The 22,156-nt window shown below is 47.4% G+C and overlaps 1 protein-coding gene and 1 long non-coding RNA gene across 23 annotated transcripts in view; one reads left to right on the top strand and one right to left on the bottom strand.

The window, feature by feature from the left end:
• The window catches only part of TMEM243 (transmembrane protein 243), a 47,329-nt gene extending 33,125 nt beyond the window's left edge, over positions 1-14,204 (bottom strand). For 2 of the 22 annotated variants that reach the window (XM_084811171.1, XM_084811182.1), the window contains exons 1-4: positions 3,278-3,371; positions 2,566-2,627; positions 2,109-2,284; positions 1,254-1,586 (exon numbers count right to left, since the gene is read on the bottom strand). In XM_084811171.1, the coding sequence (XP_084667297.1) occupies positions 1,254-1,331 (78 nt within the window). In that variant the 5' untranslated portion in view covers positions 1,332-1,586; positions 2,109-2,284; positions 2,566-2,627; positions 3,278-3,371. Of the gene's footprint in view, positions 1-1,253; positions 1,587-1,883; positions 2,022-2,079; positions 2,628-2,727; positions 3,032-3,157; positions 3,372-7,686; positions 7,962-13,889 lie in introns of those variants that run through there. The other 20 variants (XM_084811173.1, XM_084811177.1, XM_084811167.1 and 17 more) reach the window with 14 other exon arrangements.
• Positions 3,552-22,156, top strand: part of LOC146340222 (uncharacterized) — a 29,381-nt gene continuing 10,776 nt past the window's right edge. The window contains exon 1 of the long non-coding RNA XR_014784491.1: positions 3,552-3,837. This is a non-coding gene — a long non-coding RNA (uncharacterized LOC146340222). The remainder of the gene's footprint in view (positions 3,838-22,156) is intronic.

Raw genomic sequence — 22,156 nt, 5'->3', positions numbered from 1 at the left:
GGCCACTTCTGCTCCTCCTGCCCAGCGGCTTGCCGGTGTGTGTTTCTCCCCTCTTGCCCGCTCTCTCTTGCCGCCACTTCTGTGCCGCTCCACCCCACCCCCATCATCATCACTGCGCTGCTGCCGATTTCCTGCTTCCTGGCTGCGGAGGAAGGGAGAAGCAGCGATGAGAAAGTGAGGGGTTGGGGTGAGGAAGGGGCCTGGGTGGATGCTGTCAGGGGTCTAGGCAGGTGTAAATGCGCCTGCAGGTGCCGCGTTGCCAACCCCGGTTCTTGATGTTGCTGGACTCCACCTCCCTTAGCTTCAGTCAACATGGCCAATGGCTAGGTGATGTTGGTGGACTACAACTCCCATCTGGAGAGCCAAAGGTTTCTCATTTGCTCTACAAAGTTGCAGCAGACGCTGGATCACACAACTTATTATGACATCAGCTGGGGTGCACCTCTACCATTATGCGCACCTGAAGACACAAACATTCCATAATTAATGCTCAAAATAAGAATTATTGCACTGTATGGTCGCTATTGGATGAGCATGGATTCATACGAAAGCACCATGTAACCAAAATGATTCAGAGTTTCCAGTTCCATAGACCAACTGCTCAGACCAGACTCACAAAAACACGGGCACTTCTAGAGAAAGGCCCTTGAAATAATCCCATTAAAAACAAGGGGATTCCAAGGCAAGTCTATCATGGAAAATGCTTTGCCAAAGCACAAAGCACTCTTTATCAGAAGAGCCCACAAGTGAGCGAGAGTTTTAAGCACTGCATACTAAAGGCATGCAATTGTGCAAGGCTTGTACACATTACACAATCACAGCGTTTCATGGAATGGATAACCCTTGCACGTCTCAGAAACCACCAGCCACTAACATGACACTCCAGCGAGAATCAGAAAAGCCGCCAAAAAAATGCAGCCAAACCTCTTCTCTGAATTAATCTCTCCCTCACATACACAGCTGCTCTGGTAGCTATCGCCTTAGAAGCGCCAATGAACCAGCACTCCGTTGGAAAGATGCATCCCAAAATCCTTTGCAACGATGAGAAGGATGCTGGGGGCAGTTTTTGGACTGCATGCAGCCATACTCCAGCCAAGTTGCAGCTGACATCGCAACACTGCAAAGGATCCCAGCGTGCACCTAATGCAGCCGTTTGCAGCAACAGATTGTCTTGGCCAGCCCTGCAAACAAACCCCATTTCTGGAGGGCAGAAGGCACGTTAGGCAAGTAAACCATGAGGGATGTCATTTTACCCTTGGTGAAGTCTCTCCAAACAGCGGCCTGTTGTCCAGCCCTCTGGTCCCATAGGTTCTGGTGGTAAAGTCCTCCATTATTTCTCCAACTCTTCTCAAGTTCAGTTTTTAAACTGCTCACTCCCACATAGGCAGATCCTCTCAAGACAGGGCCATCCCTTGTTTCAAAGAGGCCTGAAGCCCATGGCCCAGGGCAGACAACGCATCAGGCAGAGGGAAGAGTTTATTCATAGAAAATGCATCACTCCGGTAGTGTAGCGTTCAGCTTCTGGTTCAAAGCCGGGGATCCAAAGCTCCCCACCAAACCTCGGCTTTCCTCCTCATGATCAGCAGCTGGGAAGAGAAAGAAAAGGTAAGAGTTATGCGAAAGTCTGTATAAGTCCCAATGACATGCCCGGTTTATCAACGCTTTATGTTTACTCTCTGTTGGGCCGGAGAGAAGGGCTGTGAATTTCAAGATCACATGGCACAGATTTGTCCATTTCCCCTGCTCCATCTAGGGCTGGAGAACATGTGGCCCTCATGATGTTGGACTCCAACTCCCATCTGCCCCAGCCAGCACGGGCAGTGGTCAGGGATGATGGGGGTGTCGCCCAACATCTAGAGGGCCACAGGTTTCCCATCTTGCTCTAAAAGCCCCGCGCCGGCCTCCTCTACACACAGAGCAGAACCAGGTGGTGGCACGCTGAGGTGCTAGAACGGACCGCACCACTTCAGACCGCAGGCGGAGGGTCACAGTTTTGAATGCTCTCCCATGTCAAGATCTCCCTGCAAACAGAAAAGCACCACGTTAGACAAAGGACAAAAACAGACCCTTTCTCCGTACCAGATCTCAGTGTAGGAGAACGCGCTTACGTGGAGTAGCATGCAAAAGCGGCACCTCTCCGGTGCAGGCTGAAGTAGTATTCGAACCGCCTCAAGCACTCTGTCGTCTCGTTCTGCCGCTGCCTGTGCGGACACACAGCTTCTTGCTTTGCTGGATCTGTTGCGCAAGATTCACCCTCCCGGGGGGGGGGGGAAGAATTACGGAGCTGCCTGTGCAAGGGGAACGAAACGGGAGAGTCCACTAAAGCACAGAAACCCTGCGCACACCTGCAGCCCAGCCCGCTCCTATGCACGTTTCCTCGGAAGCAAGCCCCGCTGTGTTCAGCCGCGATCGCTCCGAAGCAAGCATGCACAGGGCTGCAGCCATAACTCGGGAGTAAGGCCCACTGAACTCGGCGGGAATCACTTCCGAGGTAACCCGCACGATGGGGCTGAGAGTCACTCTCGTGAGAGCAGATGCCCTGGGCTTTCATAGTAACAACACCACCTGCCTGGTGGGTTTACTTCGGGTCTTGCTCATGCCAGGATTTAATCCGGAGCCAGAGGGATCTAGAGGAAAAAAGAGATGGGGGCGGCGGGCTAGCGTGCAAACGAGGCGCGATTTTTCGCACCTCCGACCCTTTCCCCTTCCTGCCCCTCGCCGACCCACCCCGATTAAATCAGATCTCCTTAGCACTTGACGCCGCTGACCTCCCAGATTGCAAAGAGGGTCTCCGGTTCTAAATCAAAGCGCCATAAACTTTCCTCCTCCGTCCACCACTTTCAGGCAACTACCGGCGGTTCAGCGCCCGCACCCCCGCTCCCCCCCCCCCGGTCCCCTAGAAAGCAATCGCGGGAGCAGCCCTTTCCGGATTAACCCTTCTCTGGCTCGGGAGCAGCAGCAGCGACCTCAGCAAACACCAGGCGCTGGCCCGCGCACGCAAGGTATCTTTCGCTTTAAAAAACGTGCCTCCGAGAGAAAGGGGGTGGGAAAAGGAGGAGGGCCGGAATCACGGCGTTTTGAATAAGTCGGAACCGTGCAACGAAGGTACGGACCCTTCCCCACCGCCTCCAGCAGGAGCCCCCCGCCCCCCGCGCACACGAAGCCTTCTTCCTCCCGCGAGCCAAGCTGGCGGGCAAACACGTGTCCGCAGAGCAGCCGCAACGAACGTTCCAACCCCGAACGTTGCCGGCGCCAACGTTCCACCGCCGTTCCTTACCTTTCTGATGCGCCGCGGGACGAAACAAGCCCGAAATTAAAGCGGCGGCGGCAGGTTCCCGCTCCCTCGCCGGCTAATCTCGCGCTCGGGCACTGTCGCAAACCGCCCCTCCTCCCCGGCCGAACCTAGTACTCCCTTCCCCGGCGAGCTCATTGGCCTGGCTTATCCAATCGCAAACCAGGGAATACCCGCACCTTGCTGGAAATCCGTGTTTCGGTTTGCACGGGGAGGGGATCAGAGATCTTCATGCTGAGAGCATCGTTGTGTTTTCCGTGGAGCGACATGACTCGCAGGGGACGAGAAACTCAAGGGCAGAGCTTTGCCGCGGGCGCAGTATTTATTTCCCGGTTTTCATTGACAGTAGGAACAGTCACACTTATTTTCATTTTGGGAGCTGCACTCTCGTTTCCGCCCTGATTGCACAGAGAAGACTCCGCGAGTTCAGTATTAGATCCCAGATGCCATGCAAGCGAAATGGATCCTCCAAGTTCAGGGGCAGTATATACCTAACGAACGCCAGACAAGCTCCAGGGAAAGGGCGCCAGCTTCGTGTGCTATTGGTGAGCGCTCAGAAACGTCTTGGTCAGACACTGTGGGAAACGGACTGAATCTCGGCTTGATGAAGTAAGGCTGCAATCCTGTGCACCCTTACCTGGGAATAAGTCGCACTGAACTCAGTGGAGTTTACTTCTGAGTAGACAGGCATTAGGATTACAGTGTAAAACATGTTTTATGTTCTTAGGGGGTCTGTAAGGGGTGGGGGGTAAATTGGAAGGAGAAGAAATTGGATTTCAAAGTGGAAAAAAGGCACTGACCATTTCTCATTTTCATATTTGGATTCCTTTCCATAGATGCAAATTTAAAATGGTAAGGTCAGTTCTGTTTTCTTGTTCAGCTACCACAATTGTGCTAGTACAGCGACAACTTTTAAAAATCACCCAAAATAACCTGACTGATTGGCAATTAAGGCTGTTTCCTACTTGGGAGTAAGCACCTTGATCTCAGTGGGGTTTACTTCCCAAAAAACACATCTAGGATCAACTTAAGCTGATCTTGTGTGGGAGTGATCTTAGAATATGACTGCCACTGTGCATTTGAAATCAGTTGTGTGATGCTGCTTTAAAGCTGATCGTATGGCACGCTGCACTAGGTCACAAATTCTTAGAAATGTTGCCCTCCCAAGGGGGCTAGTTTGGCCATAAAGGCCAACAACACAGGCACCTAGGGCAGCAGAGTTCATGGCTGGGGTCTCCAACGCGGTGCTTGTGGCTGGGCTCTAACGTACCCATGGACAGCTCTCTTGGCATCCATCAGGCTCCCTACCCCTTCTGATTTTTACTTCTTTAAGGTTTTTCCCATTTTAATTGGGAGGCTGGTGTGCTGGAAAGTGAAGTTCTGCCCTCCAGCACCATCTTTATTTAGATTCTTGGGCAAGTTACTTTTCTTTTTGTCCCACCAGCCTGCTTTCCAGGAAAGGAGTGTTTTGTGACCAGCCACACTCACCATGGCAGCCATCTTATGAATGGGCAAGCCCCCCCAGGGCAGCCATCTTGCGAGAGTGCCCATGACATTCTCTCAGCTTTCCAAATGTGCCCACTGAACGCAAGAAGCTGGGGACCCCAGGTTCAAGGACTATTAACCATGCCATAAATAGCACATTTCACTATTGCATTGCTCCTGGCATTCTGTCTTCCTGCTTGAACCAAGAATATACCTTAGAATCTTCTGTGTAGGGGACCTGGGCGATAGATGCTCAGCTGGGAACCCAGGTTCAAGGACTATTAACCATGCCATAAATAGCACATTTCACTATTGCATTGCTCCTGGCATTCTGTCTCCCTGCTTGAACCAAGAATATACCTTAGAATCTTCTGTGTAGGGGACCTGGGCGATAGATGCTCAGCTGGGACCCCAGGTTCAAGGACTATTAACCATGCCATAAATAGCACATTTCACTATTGCATTGCTCCTGGCATTCTGTCTCCCTGCTTGAACCAAGAATATACCTTAGAATCTTCTGTGTAGGGGACCTGGGCGATAGATGCTCAGCTGGGACCCCAGGTTCAAGGACTATTAACCATGCCATAAATAGCACATTTCACTATTGCATTGCTCCTGGCATTCTGTCTCCCTGCTTGAACCAAGAATATACCTTAGAATCTTCTGTGTAGGGGACCTGGGCGATAGATGCTCAGCTGGGACCCCAGGTTCAAGGACTATTAACCATGCCATAAATAGCACATTTCACTATTGCATTGCTCCTGGCATTCTGTCTCCCTGCTTGAACCAAGAATATACCTTAGAATCTTCTGTGTAGGGGACCTGGGCGATAGATGCTCAGCTGGGACCCCAGGTTCAAGGACTATTAACCATGCCATAAATAGCACATTTCACTATTGCATTGCTCCTGGCATTCTGTCTCCCTGCTTGAACCAAGAATATACCTTAGAATCTTCTGTGTAGGGGACCTGGGCGATAGATGCTCAGCTGGGACCCCAGGTTCAAGGACTATTAACCATGCCATAAATAGCACATTTCACTATTGCATTGCTCCTGGCATTCTGTCTCCCTGCTTGAACCAAGAATATACCTTAGAATCTTCTGTGTAGGGGACCTGGGCGATAGATGCTCAGCTGGGACCCCAGGTTCAAGGACTATTAACCATGCCATAAATAGCACATTTCACTATTGCATTGCTCCTGGCATTCTGTCTTCCTGCTTGAACCAAGAATATACCTTAGAATCTTCTGTGTAGGGGACCTGGGCGATAGATGCTCAGCTGGGACCCCAGGTTCAAGGACTATTAACCATGCCATAAATAGCACATTTCACTATTGCATTGCTCCTGGCATTCTGTCTTCCTGCTTGAACCAAGAATATACCTTAGAATCTTCTGTGTAGGGGACCTGGGCGATAGATGCTCAGCTGGGACCCCAGGTTCAAGGACTGTTAACCATGCCATAAATAGCACATTTCACTATTGCATTGCTCCTGGCATTCTGTCTTCCTGCTTGAACCAAGAATATACCTTAGAATCTTCTGTGTAGGGGACCTGGGCGATAGATGCTCAGCTGGGACCCCAGGTTCAAGGACTGTTAACCATGCCATAAATAGCACATTTCACTATTGCATTGCTCCTGGCATTCTGTCTTCCTGCTTGAACCAAGAATATACCTTAGAATCTTCTGTGTAGGGGACCTGGGCGATAGATGCTCAGCTGGGACCCCAGGTTCAAGGACTGTTAACCATGCCATAAATAGCACATTTCACTATCGCATTGCTCCTGGCATTCTGTCTCCCTGCTTGAACCAAGAATATACCTTAGAATCTTCTGTGTAGGGGACCTGGGCGATAGATGCTCAGCTGGGACCCCAGGTTCAAGGACTATTAACCATGCCATAAATAGCACATTTCACTATCGCATTGCTCCTGGCATTCTGTCTCCCTGCTTGAACCAAGAATATACCTTAGAATCTTCTGTGTAGGGGACCTGGGCGATAGATGCTCAGATCATGTGTGGATTCCTTCTAAAGCACAAACAAACTTGAGTAATCTGTAGCATTTGCACTGAACTTCTACTATGCTTTTAGTGCTGTATTTAGCACTGGAAACGCCCCTTTTCTTGAGCCCTGTCAGTTCGTTGTTTCACTTAAGGATAAGGCTTAACTGGCTGCCTGATCCTATGGAATAGCCTTCATCAACCTGGTGCCCTCCAGATGTTTGGACTACAATCCCCAGCATTCCTGACCATTGGGCCTGCTGGCTTGGGCTGATGGGAGCTGAAGCCCCAAAATCTGGAAGGCACCAGGTTGGCAGAGGCTGCTGTGGATGCTTACTGAACAGTAACTCCCATGGACTTCAGTGGTACTGGCTCGTTTGCATAGGCCTGAAGTCTTCTTATGCTGCAATCCTATCCCTAAAATCAGTGGGACTTACTCTTGAGTAGACATGTATAGATTTGCCTATTTATTTATTCATTCATTTCATTTCTATACCGCCCAATAGCCGAAGCTCTCTGGGCGGTTCACAAAAATTAAAACCGAACGGCACACAGTAAAACAATAGAACACATATAGAACATTAAAACCACAATATAACAATACTACCACAATAAAACCTAGCAGCAGTGCAGGAATTTAAAATACAGATTTAAAACAGCAAAGCTAAAAGTCTAGAAAGCTAAAATGCCTGGGAAGATAAAAAGGTCTTCACCTGGTGCCGAAAGGGTTAATTGACGAAGGCTGCAGTCCTGTACACGCTTACCTGGGAGTCGGCCCCATTGAGTTCAGTTGGACTGCACTCTTAGCAACATGAACCACAGTTCATGCGCTTGTCACCACTCCCTGCGTTCTTAAGCCGCGTGTTTAGAAGAATCCCATGTTTGCAGCTCACTCACCCTTGGGACTTACCTGGACAAAGAGCCGCTTGCACAAAGGAGTCTGCTAGCTTGAGCAGTGTCACATCCACAGTCGCTCACAGAAGATTGCAGGCACAATTTGCACAGGCAAGCAAAATAGCTGAAAAAGGTCATCTGGGCTGGCCGTCACACGGGGCTCTTTTTACCCCTCTCTCAGCGTTCTAAACCTTGGGGTCACCTGATGAAGTTCACTGGCAGTAGGGTCAAGAGAGTCAAAGGAAGTGTATCACTGCCACAAAATGTGATGATGCCCATTCACTTAGACAGCTGTAAAAAAAAAAAGTAGACATTAGACAAAATCAGGGATATATCAGATATAGATCTATCAACAGTAATTAGACATGGATATCTGGAGTGGTGCCCCCTCTAGGTATGAGATCTTGAGTTGCCTTCATGCCCTGGCTGGCTGCTGTTGGGAACAGAATGCTGGACTAGATGGTCTAGGGTTCTTCTTATGTTTTTAACTATTCCTAAATCATACCTTCCAGCATACCTTCCAATCATACCTTCACAGACTCTATCTGTGTCTTGAGCATTCATATAAGAAAAGGTTACAGAGGAAGGGGCTGCTCATAGTATAGGGCTGTCATCCCCAAACTGGTGCCCTCCAGGTGTTTTGTACCACAACTCCCATCATCCTGACCATCAGCCGTACTGGTTGAGGCCATTGGGAGCTGTAAGTTCAAAGCATCTGGAGGGTGTCGGGTTGGGGACGGCGGGTATAGGGCATAGGAATCCGCGACAACAAGATGTAGTGATGATCATCAGCTTGGATGGCTTTAAAAGAGGGCTACAGAAATTCATGGAGAATAAGGCCATCAGTGACTACTTGCCATGATGGCTATATACTATCTCCAGGATCAGAGACAGTGTGCCTTTGCATCCCAGTTGCTCGGGGGCAACAGGACGAGAGGGCTATTGCTACCATGTTCTTTTCAGACATCTGTACACAGACATACAAACTGTACACAGTTTGGAGAAAATAAACTATTGTTGTTGTTGTTGTTGTTGTTCAGTCGTTCAGTCGTGTCCAACTCTTCGTGACCCCATGGACCATAGCACGCCAGGCCTTCCTGTCCTGCGCTCTCTCCCGGAGCGTGCTCAAGTTCATATTCATTGCATCCGTGATGCTATCTAGCCATCTCATCCTCTGCCGTCCCCTTCTCCTTTTGCCTTCAGTCTTTCCCAGCATCAGGGTCTTTTCCAGGGAGTTTTCTCTTCGCATTAGGTGGCCAAAATATTGGAGCTTCAGCTTCATTATCTGTCCTTCCAAAGAGCAGTCAGGGTTGATTTCCTTTAGGATGGACTGATTTGACCTCCTTGCAGTCCAGGGGACTCGTAAGAGTCTTCTCCAGCACCACAGTTCAAAAGCATCAATTCTTCGGCGCTCAGCCTTCCTTATAGTCCAGCTCTCACAGCCATACATTACTACTGGGAAAACCATAGCTTTGATTAGACGGACCTTTGTCGGCAAGGTGATGTCTCTGCTTCTTACTATGCTGTCTAGGTTGGCCATAGCTTTCCTCCCAAGGAGCAAGCGTCTTTTAATTTCATGGCTACAGTCACCGTCTGCGGTGATCTTGGAGCCCAAGAAAGTAAAATCTGTCACTGCTTCCATTTCTTCCCCTTCTATATGCCAGGAAGTGATAGGGCCAGATGCCATGATCTTCGTTTTTTTAATGTTGAGTTTCAAACCAGCTTTTGCACTCTCCTCTTTCACCCTCAACAAGAGGCTCTTGAGATCCTCTTCGCTTTCTGCCATTAGGGTGGTATCGTCTGCATATCGGAGGTTGTTGATAATTCTCCCGGCAATCTTAATTCCGATCTCTGATTCATCCAACCCGGCATTTCTCATGATGTACTCTGCATATAAGTTAAATAAGCAGGGTGACAATATGCAGCCTTGTCGTACTCCTTTCCCAATTTTGAACCAATCGGTTGTTCCATGTCTGGTTCTTACTGTTGCTTCTTGACCCTCGTACAGGTTTCTCAGGAGACAGGTAAGGTGGTCTGGTACTCCCATCACTTTAAGAATTTGCCACAGTTTGTTGTGATCCACACAATCAAAGGCTTTAGCGTAGTCAATGAAGCAGAAATAGACGTTTTTCTGGAATTCTCTTGCTTTCTCCATGATGCAGCGAATGTTGGCGATTTGATCTCTAGTTCCTCTGCCTCTTCTAAACCCAGCTTGTACTTCCGGTAGTTCTTGGTTCGCATACTGCTGAAGCCTAGCTTGTAGGATTTTGAGCATCACCTTGCTGGCATGTGAAATGAGCGCAATTGTACGGTAGTTTGAACACTCTTTGGCGTTGCCCTTCTTTGGAATTGGAATGTAAACTGACCTTTTCCAGTCTTGTGGCCACTGTTGAGTGTTCCAGATTTGTTGGCATATTGAATGCAGCACTTTAACAGCATCATCTTTTAGGATTTTAAATAGCTCGGCTGGAATACTGTCATCTCCGCTAGCTTTGTTGTTACTAATGCTTCCTAAGGCCCACTTGACTTCACTCTCTAGGATGTCCGGCTCAAGTTCAGTGACCGCACTATCATGGCTATCAGGGACATTCAAATCTTTCCTGTATAGTTCTTCTGTGTATTCTTGCCACCTCTTCTTAATCTCATCTGCTTCTGTTAGGTCCCTGCCTTCTTTGTCCTTTATCATGCCCGTCTTTGCACAAAACGTTCCCTTGAGATCTCCAATTTTCTTGAAGAGATCTCTAGTCTTTCCCATTCTGTTGTTTTCCTCGATTTCTTTGCACTGTTCATTTAAGAAGGCCTTCTTGTCTCTCCTTGCTATTCTCTGGAACTCTGCATTCAGTTGGGTATATCTTCCCCTTTCTCCCTTGCTTTTCGCTTCCCTTCTTTCGTGAGCTACTTGTAAAGCCTCATCAGACAGCCACTTGGCTTTCTTGCATTTCTTTTTCTTTGGGACGGATTTCGTTGCTGCCTCCTGAACAATGTTACGGACCTCCGTCCATAGTTCCTCAGGCACTCTGTCTATCAGGTCTAATCCCTGAAATCTATTCCTCACCTCCACTGTATATTCATAAGGGATATGATTTAGGTCATACCTGAAAGTTTTAGTGGCTTTCCCTACGTTCTTCAATTTAAGCCGAAATTTTGCAAGAAGCAGCTCATGATCTGAGCCACAGTCAGCTCCAGGTCTTGTTTTTACTGACTGTATGGAGCTTCTCCATCTTTGGCTGCAAAGCACATAATCAATCTGATTTCGATATTGACCATCTGGTGACGTCCATGTGTAGAGTCGCCTCTTGTGCTGTTGGAAAAGAGTGTTTGCTATGATCAGCATGTTCTCTTGGCAAAACTCTATTAGCTTTTGTCCTGCTTCATTTTGTACACCAAGGCCATGCCTGCCTGTTATCCCGGTGATTTCTTGACTTCCTACTTTAGCATTCCAATCCCCTATGATGAAGAGGACATCTTTTTTTGGTGTTAGTTCTATAAGGTGTTGTAGGTCTTCATAGAACCGATCAACCTCAGCTTCTTCGGCCTCAGTGGTTGGGGCATAGACTTGAATTACTGTGATGTTGAATGGTTTGCCTTGGATTCGTACTGAGATCATTCTATCATTTTTAAGATTGTACCCCAGTACTGCTTTTCCCACCCTTTTGTTGACTATGAGTGCTACTCCATTTCTTCTAAGGGATTCTTGCCCACAATAGTAGATATGATGGTCACCTGAATTAAATTCGCCCATGCCTGTCCATTTGAGTTCGCTGACTCCCAAGATGTCGATGTTCAATCTTGCCATCTCATGTTTGACCACCTCCAGCTTACCTTGATTCATTGATCTGACATTCCAGGTTCCTAAACAATATTGTTCTTTACAGCATCGGATTTTCTTTTCACCGCCAGACACATCCACAGCTGAGTGTCCTTTCGGGTTTGGCCCAGCCACTTCACTCTTTCTGGCGCTACTTGGAAATACCCTCTGCTCTTCCCCAGTAGCATATTGGACACCTTCCGACCTGAGGGGCTCATCTTCCGGCGTCATCTCTTTTAGCCTTGTGATACGTTCCATGGGGTTTTCTTGGCAAGAATACTGGAGTGGGTTGCCATTTCCTTCTCCAGTGGACCACATTTTGTCAGAACTCTCTGCCATGACCTGTCCGTCTTGGGTGGCCCTGCACGGCATAGCTTATGGCTTCACTGAGTTACGCAAGCCCCTTCGCCACAACAAGGCAGTGATCCATGAAGGGGAAAATAAACTATACATACATCCAAAATGCATGCATCTATTTAGTCAAAAAAAATCTCAAAGTAATAACTAATTAAAAAAAAAAAAAACAGTATTGAACCAGAAGAAATTGAATTCTAAGTTTCTATATATGGCTGCTTCCTCCCTCAATAAACATAGAAACTTAGTAAATGCTTGTAAATGCGTTTTCTTTCGTTAAAAAAAAGTTATTTGCAGTTGGTACAATTTTCTTCCTTGTTCCTTATCGTTATTAAGACATTGATCTTTGCGATACTTTGTATACACGTTATGTTCAATATTGCGTTGCCATTTAAGCAGTATCTGGCTTAAACCATTTCTAGTGCGTGCCTTGGCACATCAAAGAGATCTAGAGACCTCTTGAAAAGTTTTTGAAAGTTGAGTCATTCTTCAGACTTGAGCTACTTACGTTGTTCCTGACCTCTATTCCAATCCCAAGTACAATTTGTGGGAAAGTTCTTGTACTGGTCTCCTTAACTTCTCAAGCATCATTTGCCTTGCACGCAGAGAGCATTGTTGAATCAAGCGATGCTTTTGAAGTCTGATAGGGAAAGTCCTTCATCATATATTGATACATTCATGAAACTGCTGGGCAAAGAAAGGCGTAGCCTGACTAGAAATAAAATCAAGCCGGTGAAGGGTTCCAGGCACATCCAAAATCTATCAGATGAAACACTGCGGTGTTTTCTGTGTTTAACCAGCACTGGATAAAATCTCTGTGAGGGTCTCTTAAGATTAAATGAAGTATGCGCCAAGCATTTTTAATTCTGTGGGAAGGGGCAGGGGGTAGCTAGCCTACAAGAAATGGTTTATAATGCTCTGGAAAACCTTAAATCGACTGGATCATGATTTGCATGTCAAAACTATTTTATATATGAATGTCCAAAATATGGTGAACGTTGATGTCCTCATGTGAATGCTGACAATTGCCAATTTGCTATATGAATGTCAGGGGGGAAACGGTATTTCCACATTTTTCCACCAACACAAGTAAAGGCTGATAGTGACATCTGAGCGATTGGCCATGTTCCTGGTATATCTCTGGGTTTACAACAGGCATTTTGCAAGGTTTGTCTAGGATTATCAGCATTAAAGCATATCGGTATACACCCAACTGAGAACATCTCCTTTAACACATAGATGAGAAAATAGTAACAATGAAATCAAATAATCCAATGTCTTGAAGAAGATTGCTGTTGTGCCATCTTGGACCTTGGCCTGAGGGCCAAGTCTCCAATGGACCAAGTGATCCTCAGGTTCTTCTTTCCCACCCATCTGATATTACAAATGAGCTTGTACCTATTCGTGCTGTTTCTCGGTGACTGCTAGCACACTGGTCCAGGCTGCTGTACACACATGAAGAATGCAAAGACTAATCATGATAAAAATGCTCATAGCTTGCACCAATGGAAGCAGCACGGTGCACATATAGGAACTATGAAGGCCCCAGGACTACAGATCACAATATGGGACTGTCCCCTAGAAGGCCAAGCCGAGAGATGAGAATGGCCTTTCCTGTCTAGCGGGCCATAGGATATGTTCATTTCCAGGAACCGACCTCGGAGCCCGTGCTCCGAGGTCGGTTCCTGTAAAATTGACCACCCCCCTCATGCGGAGAATCCCCATCCTCGCAAGAGCAGCACAGAGTGACTGAAAAGAGGCGGGGCTGGGGGCGTCCCAGGGCAGGGAGACCGGAGCTGCGCATATGACACATCCCATGTGTTGTATGGCAGCTTCCTCTCCCAGTTGGCCCCCCCGCCGCTAGACAGCCAGCTGTCCAGCGAAAAATAGCAAGGCAGGAGAGGCACGGAGGGAATGATCCCCTCGTGCCTCTCCTGCCTTGCTTTGGATAGGCGGTCACCTCCGAGGTTGGAGGCGGCCACCTCTCTAGTTAGGATTGCGCCCTTAATGAAGAAAACACAAACCCGGGAGCTAAGAATGTCGTGCTTATTTCTCACCCCCAGCTTTTGGTGTCCACTGTTAATTCTGCAACACGGCTCATCTTTACCGCTTGTCATCTGGCTCCTCTTTATTGCTCTGTCTTTACTTTAGCTGCCTGCTCCATCTGGCCTTCGGTATACACTTCTTCTTGCTTTGAACGTATCACATGTCCTCTCACTCCTTTCTTTCTTCACTGAACTCTTGTTACTCTCTGACTCGCAGTCTCTTTTTCTGACACTCGTTAAGCCATGAATCTCTACTTGGTTTGCTGAGATGTACATCGTTGCTCTCTCGCCTTCCCCAAAAGTTGGAGTCCTTCACATTCTCTTATCCATCATATTGCTACATGCAAGCTTCTTAACACTGCCTCCTTTTTGCAAGCTTCCCCTCCTGACACAGTCTCTGCCCTGGAGGATTGACAGGAGCTTTCATCAGTGTTACATGGCATGAAAACAAAAAGCTTTATTTTAATTAGGCTTTTCTCTTCCCATTCCTAATCCTTTGTGTCTTATTTGTTAGATTGCAAGCTGTGGGCATGGACGGCCATGACATTTTCTTTTATTGTACCTAATGCAGTACCCATTTCTTTGAACGTGCCTAATTCAGGAAAAAAGAGCAGCACCAACCCATGACAGAAAAGAGGAAACATCCAACAGAAGTGGGCATGAGGGTAGAATATGTTCCCCAGTGCACCACTGTCAGTTTCTGGTAGACCACCTAGCATTCCTGGGATTCCTACAAAGAAAGGTGGACTAAGAGAGGAAGGCACCTCATATATTCTTAAACAGGAGTTCATATTCATGGCTTACTTAACCCAGATCAGTCATGCTTTAAGGGCGCAATCCTATGCAGATAGGCGGCCGCGGCCGAACTTCGAGGCAACCAATGCAGGACAGGAGAAGCATGGAGGAGATTGTTCCCTCCACGCTTCTCCTGCCCTGCATTTGTGGCTAGAAGGCCAATTTCGGCTGTCTAGCCGTGGGAGGGCGGAGCAGGGGAGGAAGCTGCCAGACGACACAAAGGATGTGTTGTACCGGCATTTCCGCCCTCCCCATCCCGGGACGCCCCCCGGGATGCCCCATTTTGGCTGCTCCGTGCTCCTCTTGCAAGCATGGAGCATGGCGCTGTTCCGTGCTGCCCGCGAAGCAGTGTGTGGAAGGGAGGGAAGGTCGGTTCTCTGGGAACCAACTTCAGAGCACTGGCTCCAAGGTCGGTTCCTGGAAAACCAAATATTCTATGGCCATCTAGCCATCGGCCACAGGATTGCTCCCTAAGAGACCCTAATAATGCTCTCTTGCTTTGAACATGTAAACCACATGGGGTGTACCACAGGGATTCAAGTAAACAAAAAGGCAGACCATGTATGACAGATGTAAGCCCATCACTGCAGTATAATACTAATTTCATAGTGCAACTCTATGCATGTATACTCAAATGTATGTCCCATTGGGTTCAGTGGGGCTTACTCTCAGGAGAGAACATCTAGCTGTGAGTCGTGCAGGACGTGATCGCTCTTCTCTTGCTCATTTCCACCTGGCTTGGGAGGGCGGGGCCGTGGCTGACTTCAGCTACAAAGGCTACTGTGCCTGAAGTTATTTTTCCTAGTGTTTACATTTGTTAAATAAACCTGTTTGGTCTTAGTTTGGATGATTATTGGATCGTTTACTCTTGGTCTATATTTATTAATGTGAGAGGTTTTAATTAGTCTGTATGTATGACTATTTAACTTTTGGTATGACTTGGAACTGTTAGAGAATTGTCTGAAAATATTGTTTTATTGGGCTCCTTCACACAGGGCTTTTTTCCTCCTATGGAGATTGCTTGCTCATAGACGTTTGCAGGTCCTGTACACGATGCAGCCCTCCTCCAGGGAACCTCCCACTAGGGATGTCAGAGAATTCTGCCACGGAGCTCGGTGAGGCTGAATGCCAGTGCATTCGGCCTCCCGAAATCCATGGCGGAATGAAGCCCCTTGCCCCCCCACCCCGCGAAATGGGCCCAGAACGGAGCACCTACCTGGTGCCGTCCACGCTGCATTGCTTCTTCCATATAGCCGTGATAGGCTACGTAAATACTTACGTAGCTTATCATGGCTAACGCAGGGACACCATTTGCGTCCCTGCAGAAGCTATGATAGGCTGCGTAAGTATTTACGTAGACTATCACGGCAAAAAAAAAAGGGAACGCAAATGGCGGGGGCTATGGCAGCCGCCATTTGCGTTCCCTTTTTTTTTTTTGCCGTGATAGCCTACGTAAATATTTACGTCAGCTATTACGGCAAAAAGAAAAAAGAACGCAAATGGCGTAGTGGCCGCCATTTGCGTTCCCTTCCCCCCCCCCCCGTAATAGCCTACATAAATATTTACATAACCTATCACAGCAAAAAGAAAGGGAACGCAAATGGCAGCCGCCGTAGCCGCCACCATTTGCGTTCGCTGTGTTGTTGGGTTTTTTGCCGTGATAGGCTACGTAAATATTTATGTAGCCTATCACAGCAAAATACAGGGACACAAATGGCGGCGGCTATGGCCGCCGCCATTTGCGTCCCTGCAGGCTGCCGAGCAGCCGGATGTCGGGCTGCGGGCAGGCCTGGCTGGCGGCTCTGTGGAATTTCCGCGGAGTGGAGCCAGCTGGACAGAATTTCGGGGGGAGGGACGGAGCGCCTCCCCTCCACCGCGAATGTCACCCTTCAAAAAGGTAAGTGACTTTTGTACATCCCTACCTCCCACTCTTTTGTGAGCAATATTTAGGGATGGGCGGATTCCCTACCTGTCGTTCCGCAGGGGAATCCTCCCCCCGGAATCCATCCAGGCCAGCTCCGCTCCACGTCGATCATGCGGAGCCGGCCTCCAGCTCCACAGCACTGGCAAATTTTGTCGATACGGGCGGCCGGCAGCCATTGCGATACCGTATCACTGTATAAGTAAGTCTCCGGAAGCAAATGGCGTAGTGGGCGCCATTTGCGGCCATAAAGCTAGTAGGTTAGCCTAAATGCAGCCATTTACAGCTGCATTTAGGCTAATCTACCAGCTTTATGGCCGCAAATGGCACCCACTATGCCATTTGCGTCCGGAGACTTACTTATACAGTGATATGGCACAGCAATGGCTGTCGGTCGTATCGACATTCACCAGTGATGCGGAGCAGGCGGCCAGCTCCACAGAATCGACGCCAAGAGGGATCCGACCTGGACAGATTCCGGGGGGAGGCAGAGGTGAGTGCTCCATTCCGCCACGGACTCTGGGGGGCTGGATTCTTTAGAATCCAGCCTCATTGGAGTCCGTGGCGGAATTCTCCGCCATTCCTAGTAATATTGTGTTGTTTTCCATGACGACGAAAGTCTGGCATTTTCCCTCCTCCCACCATGGAGTCGACATAAATGAGGGTATACTGTTTAAAGTTGCTTTTTTTGCAAATAAAACAATAGCACCACCTACTGGCTTTATAATGAAACACGTAGAAATTTAGTTTTTTTGAAAAGCCAGGTGGAAAGGACCCGATCTAATCCCACAAAGATTCCGGAAGCAGAAGCCCTAGTAAATTGCAGGATTTTTTGCCTTGTGTGATGAAGCCCATTATGTGTATTACTCTGATGTTACTTTAAACTGCTCTGAGCATGGTTTTACCATGAAAAGGTGGAATACAAATGAACTAATGATAATGAAACTTTGGGTAGGATTGCAGCCTTTAAAAAAAAAATGCTCTAAGACATTTAGGGCTCCAGTGCTGTTCCTTAGTGTATTTTACTTAACTATTCCAGGGGATTTTAGGGTTTGTTTGTGACTTTTTCATTTGCTCTCTACCAACACTGGGCAACAATAGGAGGTTAATAATAACAACAACAACAACACTTGTAACAACAACAAAAGTTCTTGTATTATTGGAATTAAAAGTCAGGCAATCAACAAAAATGATTGTGCCTTGACCTTTTCCAGACCTATACCATGATTACCTCAGAGCATTCTGTCCATGATGAATAACAAAGGATGGAGCACTTCCAAATTCAGAAAGTACTCCCATTGCAGTCAAGAGAGGCTGAACTCACAGAATAGTTCTGAAGTAGGTCCTTTAGGGTGCAATCCTATGACTGCTAGTCAGCGGCTAGACGGCCATAGGATAGGTCGGTTCCCTGAGAACCGACTTCCACCCCCTCCCGCGCTGCCTCATAGGCAGCGCAGATCGGCTCCATGCTCGTAAGAGCAGCGCGGAGCAGCAAAAACAGGGCATTCCTGGGGGCAGGGCAGAAGTGCCTTTCTGATGCTTCCAATGCGTCGTCCGGCGTCCCGTCCCCTCCCCTCCCCCCCGCTCTGACTTTCCGCAGCTAGACAGCCGAAATCAGTTGTCTAGCCGTGAATCCAGGGCAGCTGAAGTGCAGAGGGGAAGATCCCCTCCGCACTGCTCCTGCCCTGCATTGGATAGGCAGTCGCCTCTGAGTTCAGAAGCGGCAGCTTATCACCGATAGGATTGTGCCCTTAGTACATTAATACATTCAAAGACCTCTTACTATTTTTTTCTGCCATAGCTACTCAGACAATCTGTCTTTATTTACAGTGTCTGTCAGCAGCACACGAATCAAGAAAAGCAGAGTATACACTACCTAAAAACCCACTTTCCCAGGTCACACAGAACTTGAAAGTTCAGGGTTGGGTGGGCAGAGTCCAGGGAGCAGAACTGAACATCATCAACCCATAGGTGCTCATCAGGTGAATGAGAGAGGTTTGTTTCCCACCCCTGTCCACGCTCCAAGAAAGTTTACTGGAAGTACGGAGTTAAGCCCCTGTAGTTTACCCCACACCTCTCCCCTCTCATCCACCATTGGGACACTATGAATGCTTGAAACAGCACTAGTGAGGTATTCTGAATGGGAAAACCAGGCTACATACTGTGAAAGGGAAAGCAGCTACTGCACTATTGTGAATGCTTGAAACGGCGCTATTGCGATATCCTGAATGGGAAAAGCAGGCTACAAACTGTGAATGGGGAAAGCAGCTACTGCACTATTTTGAATACTTAAAACAGTACTGTTTCAATACTTAGATACTGTGAATGGGGGAAAGAGGCTAGATATTGTGAATGGGCAAGCAGCCCGACTGCGAATTGAGAAAAAGGGGGAATGGAGGAAAAAAGAGTGGCCCCTCCCCCTGACCAGGTCACAGAAATAGGCACACCCAGGATTTAATGCGGGGGGGATGGGGCACACTGCAGCAGAACCATGCGGGAGCCGCGTTTTAAGGAAAAAAGATGCACTAAAAGGACTTTCCGAAAATGTGCCATTTCCAGAGGGAAGCTGTGGGGTTGCTGCGGATTGGCAACAGCTTTATCTGTCACGAATGACTCTGATGTCCTGTTGCTCCACACTAAATCAGCTGTATAGATGGGGCTTGAGACATAGGGACTATCTTCACTAGAAACTTTGACTGGTTACACTAAAAATTTCTATCACACCTGTATGAAAGTCTTTCACACAGAGTAGGAGGTTCTGCAGATAATTAAGCAGATCCTATTGTTTTGTGAAGGATCTCCAGGAGCTATAGTTTCTTGAGTGTGCCGTGAATTCTGTTAGACAAACCACATGCCCAACACAGATGTACCGTTCCCAGGATCCCAAGGAGAGAAACCATGACAGTTGAACCAGGTTTGAAATATAAACATACACTTTATTTTTATCTGGTTTCTCAGTGGGCCTAAAGGCCAAAAGGATAGTTGATCCAGGCTGTCATAGGCTGCATAGTTCAGTAACAGCCATTTAGTTCCGATGCTGTAAAGAACAATATTGTTTAGGAACCTGGAATGTCAGATCAATGAATCAAGGTAAGCTGGAGGTGGTCAAACATGAGATGGCAAGATTGAACATCGACATCTTGGGAATCAGTGAACTCAAATGGACAGGCATGGGCGAATTTAATTCAGGTGACCATCATATCTGCTATTGTGGGCAAGAATCCCTTAGAAGAAATAGAGTAGCACTCATAGTCAACAAAAGGGTGGGAAAAGCAGTACTGGGGTACAATCTCAAAAATGATAGAATGATCTCAGTACGAATCCAAGGCAAACCATTCAACATCACAGTAATTCAAGTCTATGCCCCAACCACTGAGGCCGAAGAAGCTGAGGTTGTTCGGTTCTATGAAGACCTACAACACCTTCTAGAACTAACACCAAAAAAAGATGTCCTCTTCATCATAGGGGATTGGAATGCTAAAGTAGGAAGTCAAGAAATCACTGGAATAACAGGCAGGCATGGCCTTGGTGTACAAAATGAAGCAGGACAAAAGCTAATAGAGTTTTGCCAAGAGAACACACTGATCATACCAAATACTCTTTTCCAACAGCACAAGAGATGACTCTACACATGGACATCACCAGATGGTCAATATCGAAATCAGATTGATTATGTCCTTTGCAGCCAAAGATGGAGAAGCTCTATACAGTCAGTCAAAACAAGACCTGGAGCTGACTGTGGCTCAGATCATGAGCTTCTTATTGCAAAATTTGCAAAATCCTCAAAATTGAAGAACGCAGGGAAAACCACTAAACCATTCAGGTATGACCGAAATCATATCCCTTATGAATATACAGTGGAGGTGAGGAATAGATTTCAGGGATTAGACCTGATAGACAGAGTGCCTGAGGAACTATGGACGGAGGTCCGTAACACTGTTCAGGAGGCAGCAACGAAATCCATCCCAAAGAAAAAGAAATGCAAGAAAGCCAAGTGGCTGTCTGATGAGGCTTTACAAGTAGCTGAGGAAAGAGGGGAAGCGAAAAGCAAGGGAGAAAGGGGAAGATATATCCAACTGAATGCAGAGTTCCAGAGAATAGCAAGGAGAGACAAGAAGGCCTTCTTAAATGAACAATGCAAAGAAATCGAGGAAAACAACAGAATGGGAAAGACTAGAGATCTCTTCAAGAAAATCGGAGATCTCAAGGGAACGTTTTGTGCAAAGACGGGCACAATAAAGGACAAAGAAGGCAGGGACCTAACAGATGCAGATGAGATTAAGAAGAGGTGGCAAGAATACACAGAAGAACTATACAGGAAAGATCTTAATGTCCCTGATAGCCATGATAGTGCGGTCACTGAACTTGAGCCGGACATCCTAGAGAGTGAAGTCAAGTGGGCCTTAGGAAGCATTACTAACAACAAAGCTAGTGGAGATGACAGTATTCCAACTGAGCTATTTAAAATCCTAAAAGATGATGCTGTTAAAGTGCTGCATTCAATATGCCAACAAATTTGGAACACTCAACAATGGCCGCAAGACTGGGAAAGGTCAGTTTACATTCCAGTTCCAAAGAAGGGCAACGCCAAAGAGTGTTCAAATTACCGCACAATTGTGCTCATTTCACATGCCAGCAAGGTGATGCTCCAAATCCTACAAGCTAGGCTTTAGCAGTATGCGAACCGAGAACTACCGGAAGTACAAGCTGGGTTTCGAAGAGGCAGAGGAACTAGAGATCAAATTGCCAACATTCGCTGCATCGTGGAGAAAGCAAGAGAATTCCAGAAAAACTTCTATTTCTGCTTCATTGACTACGCTAAAGCCTTTGATTGTGTGGATCACAACAAACTGTGGCAAATTCTTAAAGTGATGGGAGTACCAGACCACCTTACCTGTCTCCTGAGAAACCTGTACGAGGGTCAAGAAGCAACAGTAAGAACCAGACATGGAACAACCAAGTGGTTCAAAACTGGGAAAGGAGTACGACAAGGCTGCATATTGTCACCCTGCTTATTTAACTTATATGCAGAGTACATCATGAGAAATGCCGGGTTGGATGAATCAGAGGTCGGAATTAAGATTGCTGGGAGAATTATCAACAACCTCCGATATGCAGACAATACCACCCTAATGGCAGAAAGCGAAGAGGATCTAAAGAGCCTCTTGTTGAGGGTGAAAGAGGAGAGTGCAAAAGCTGGTTTGAAACTCAACATTAAAAAAACTAAGATCATGGCATCTGGCCCTATCACTTCCTGGCATATAGAAGGGGAAGAAATGGAAGCAGTGACAGATTTTACTTTCTTGGGCTCCAAGATCACCGCAGACGGTGACTGTAGCCATGAAATTAAAAGACGCTTGCTCCTTGGGAGGAAAGCTATGGCCAACCTAGACAGCATAGTAAGAAGCAGAGACATCACCTTGCCGACAAAGGTCCGTCTAATCAAAGCTATGGTTTTCCCAGTAGTAATGTATGGCTGTGAGAGCTGGACTATAAGGAAGGCTGAGTGCCGAAGAATTGATGCCTTCGAACTGTGGTGCTGGAGAAGACTCTTACGAGTCCC

Source organism: Heloderma suspectum, chromosome 7 (assembly GCF_057233095.1).
Source record: "Heloderma suspectum isolate Gila_16-S chromosome 7, 16-S_ref, whole genome shotgun sequence".
NCBI classification, from domain to species: Eukaryota; Metazoa; Chordata; class Lepidosauria; order Squamata; family Helodermatidae; genus Heloderma; species Heloderma suspectum.
Note: the sequence above shows the minus strand (reverse complement) of the source record. Positions and strands in the feature narration are given on the sequence as shown.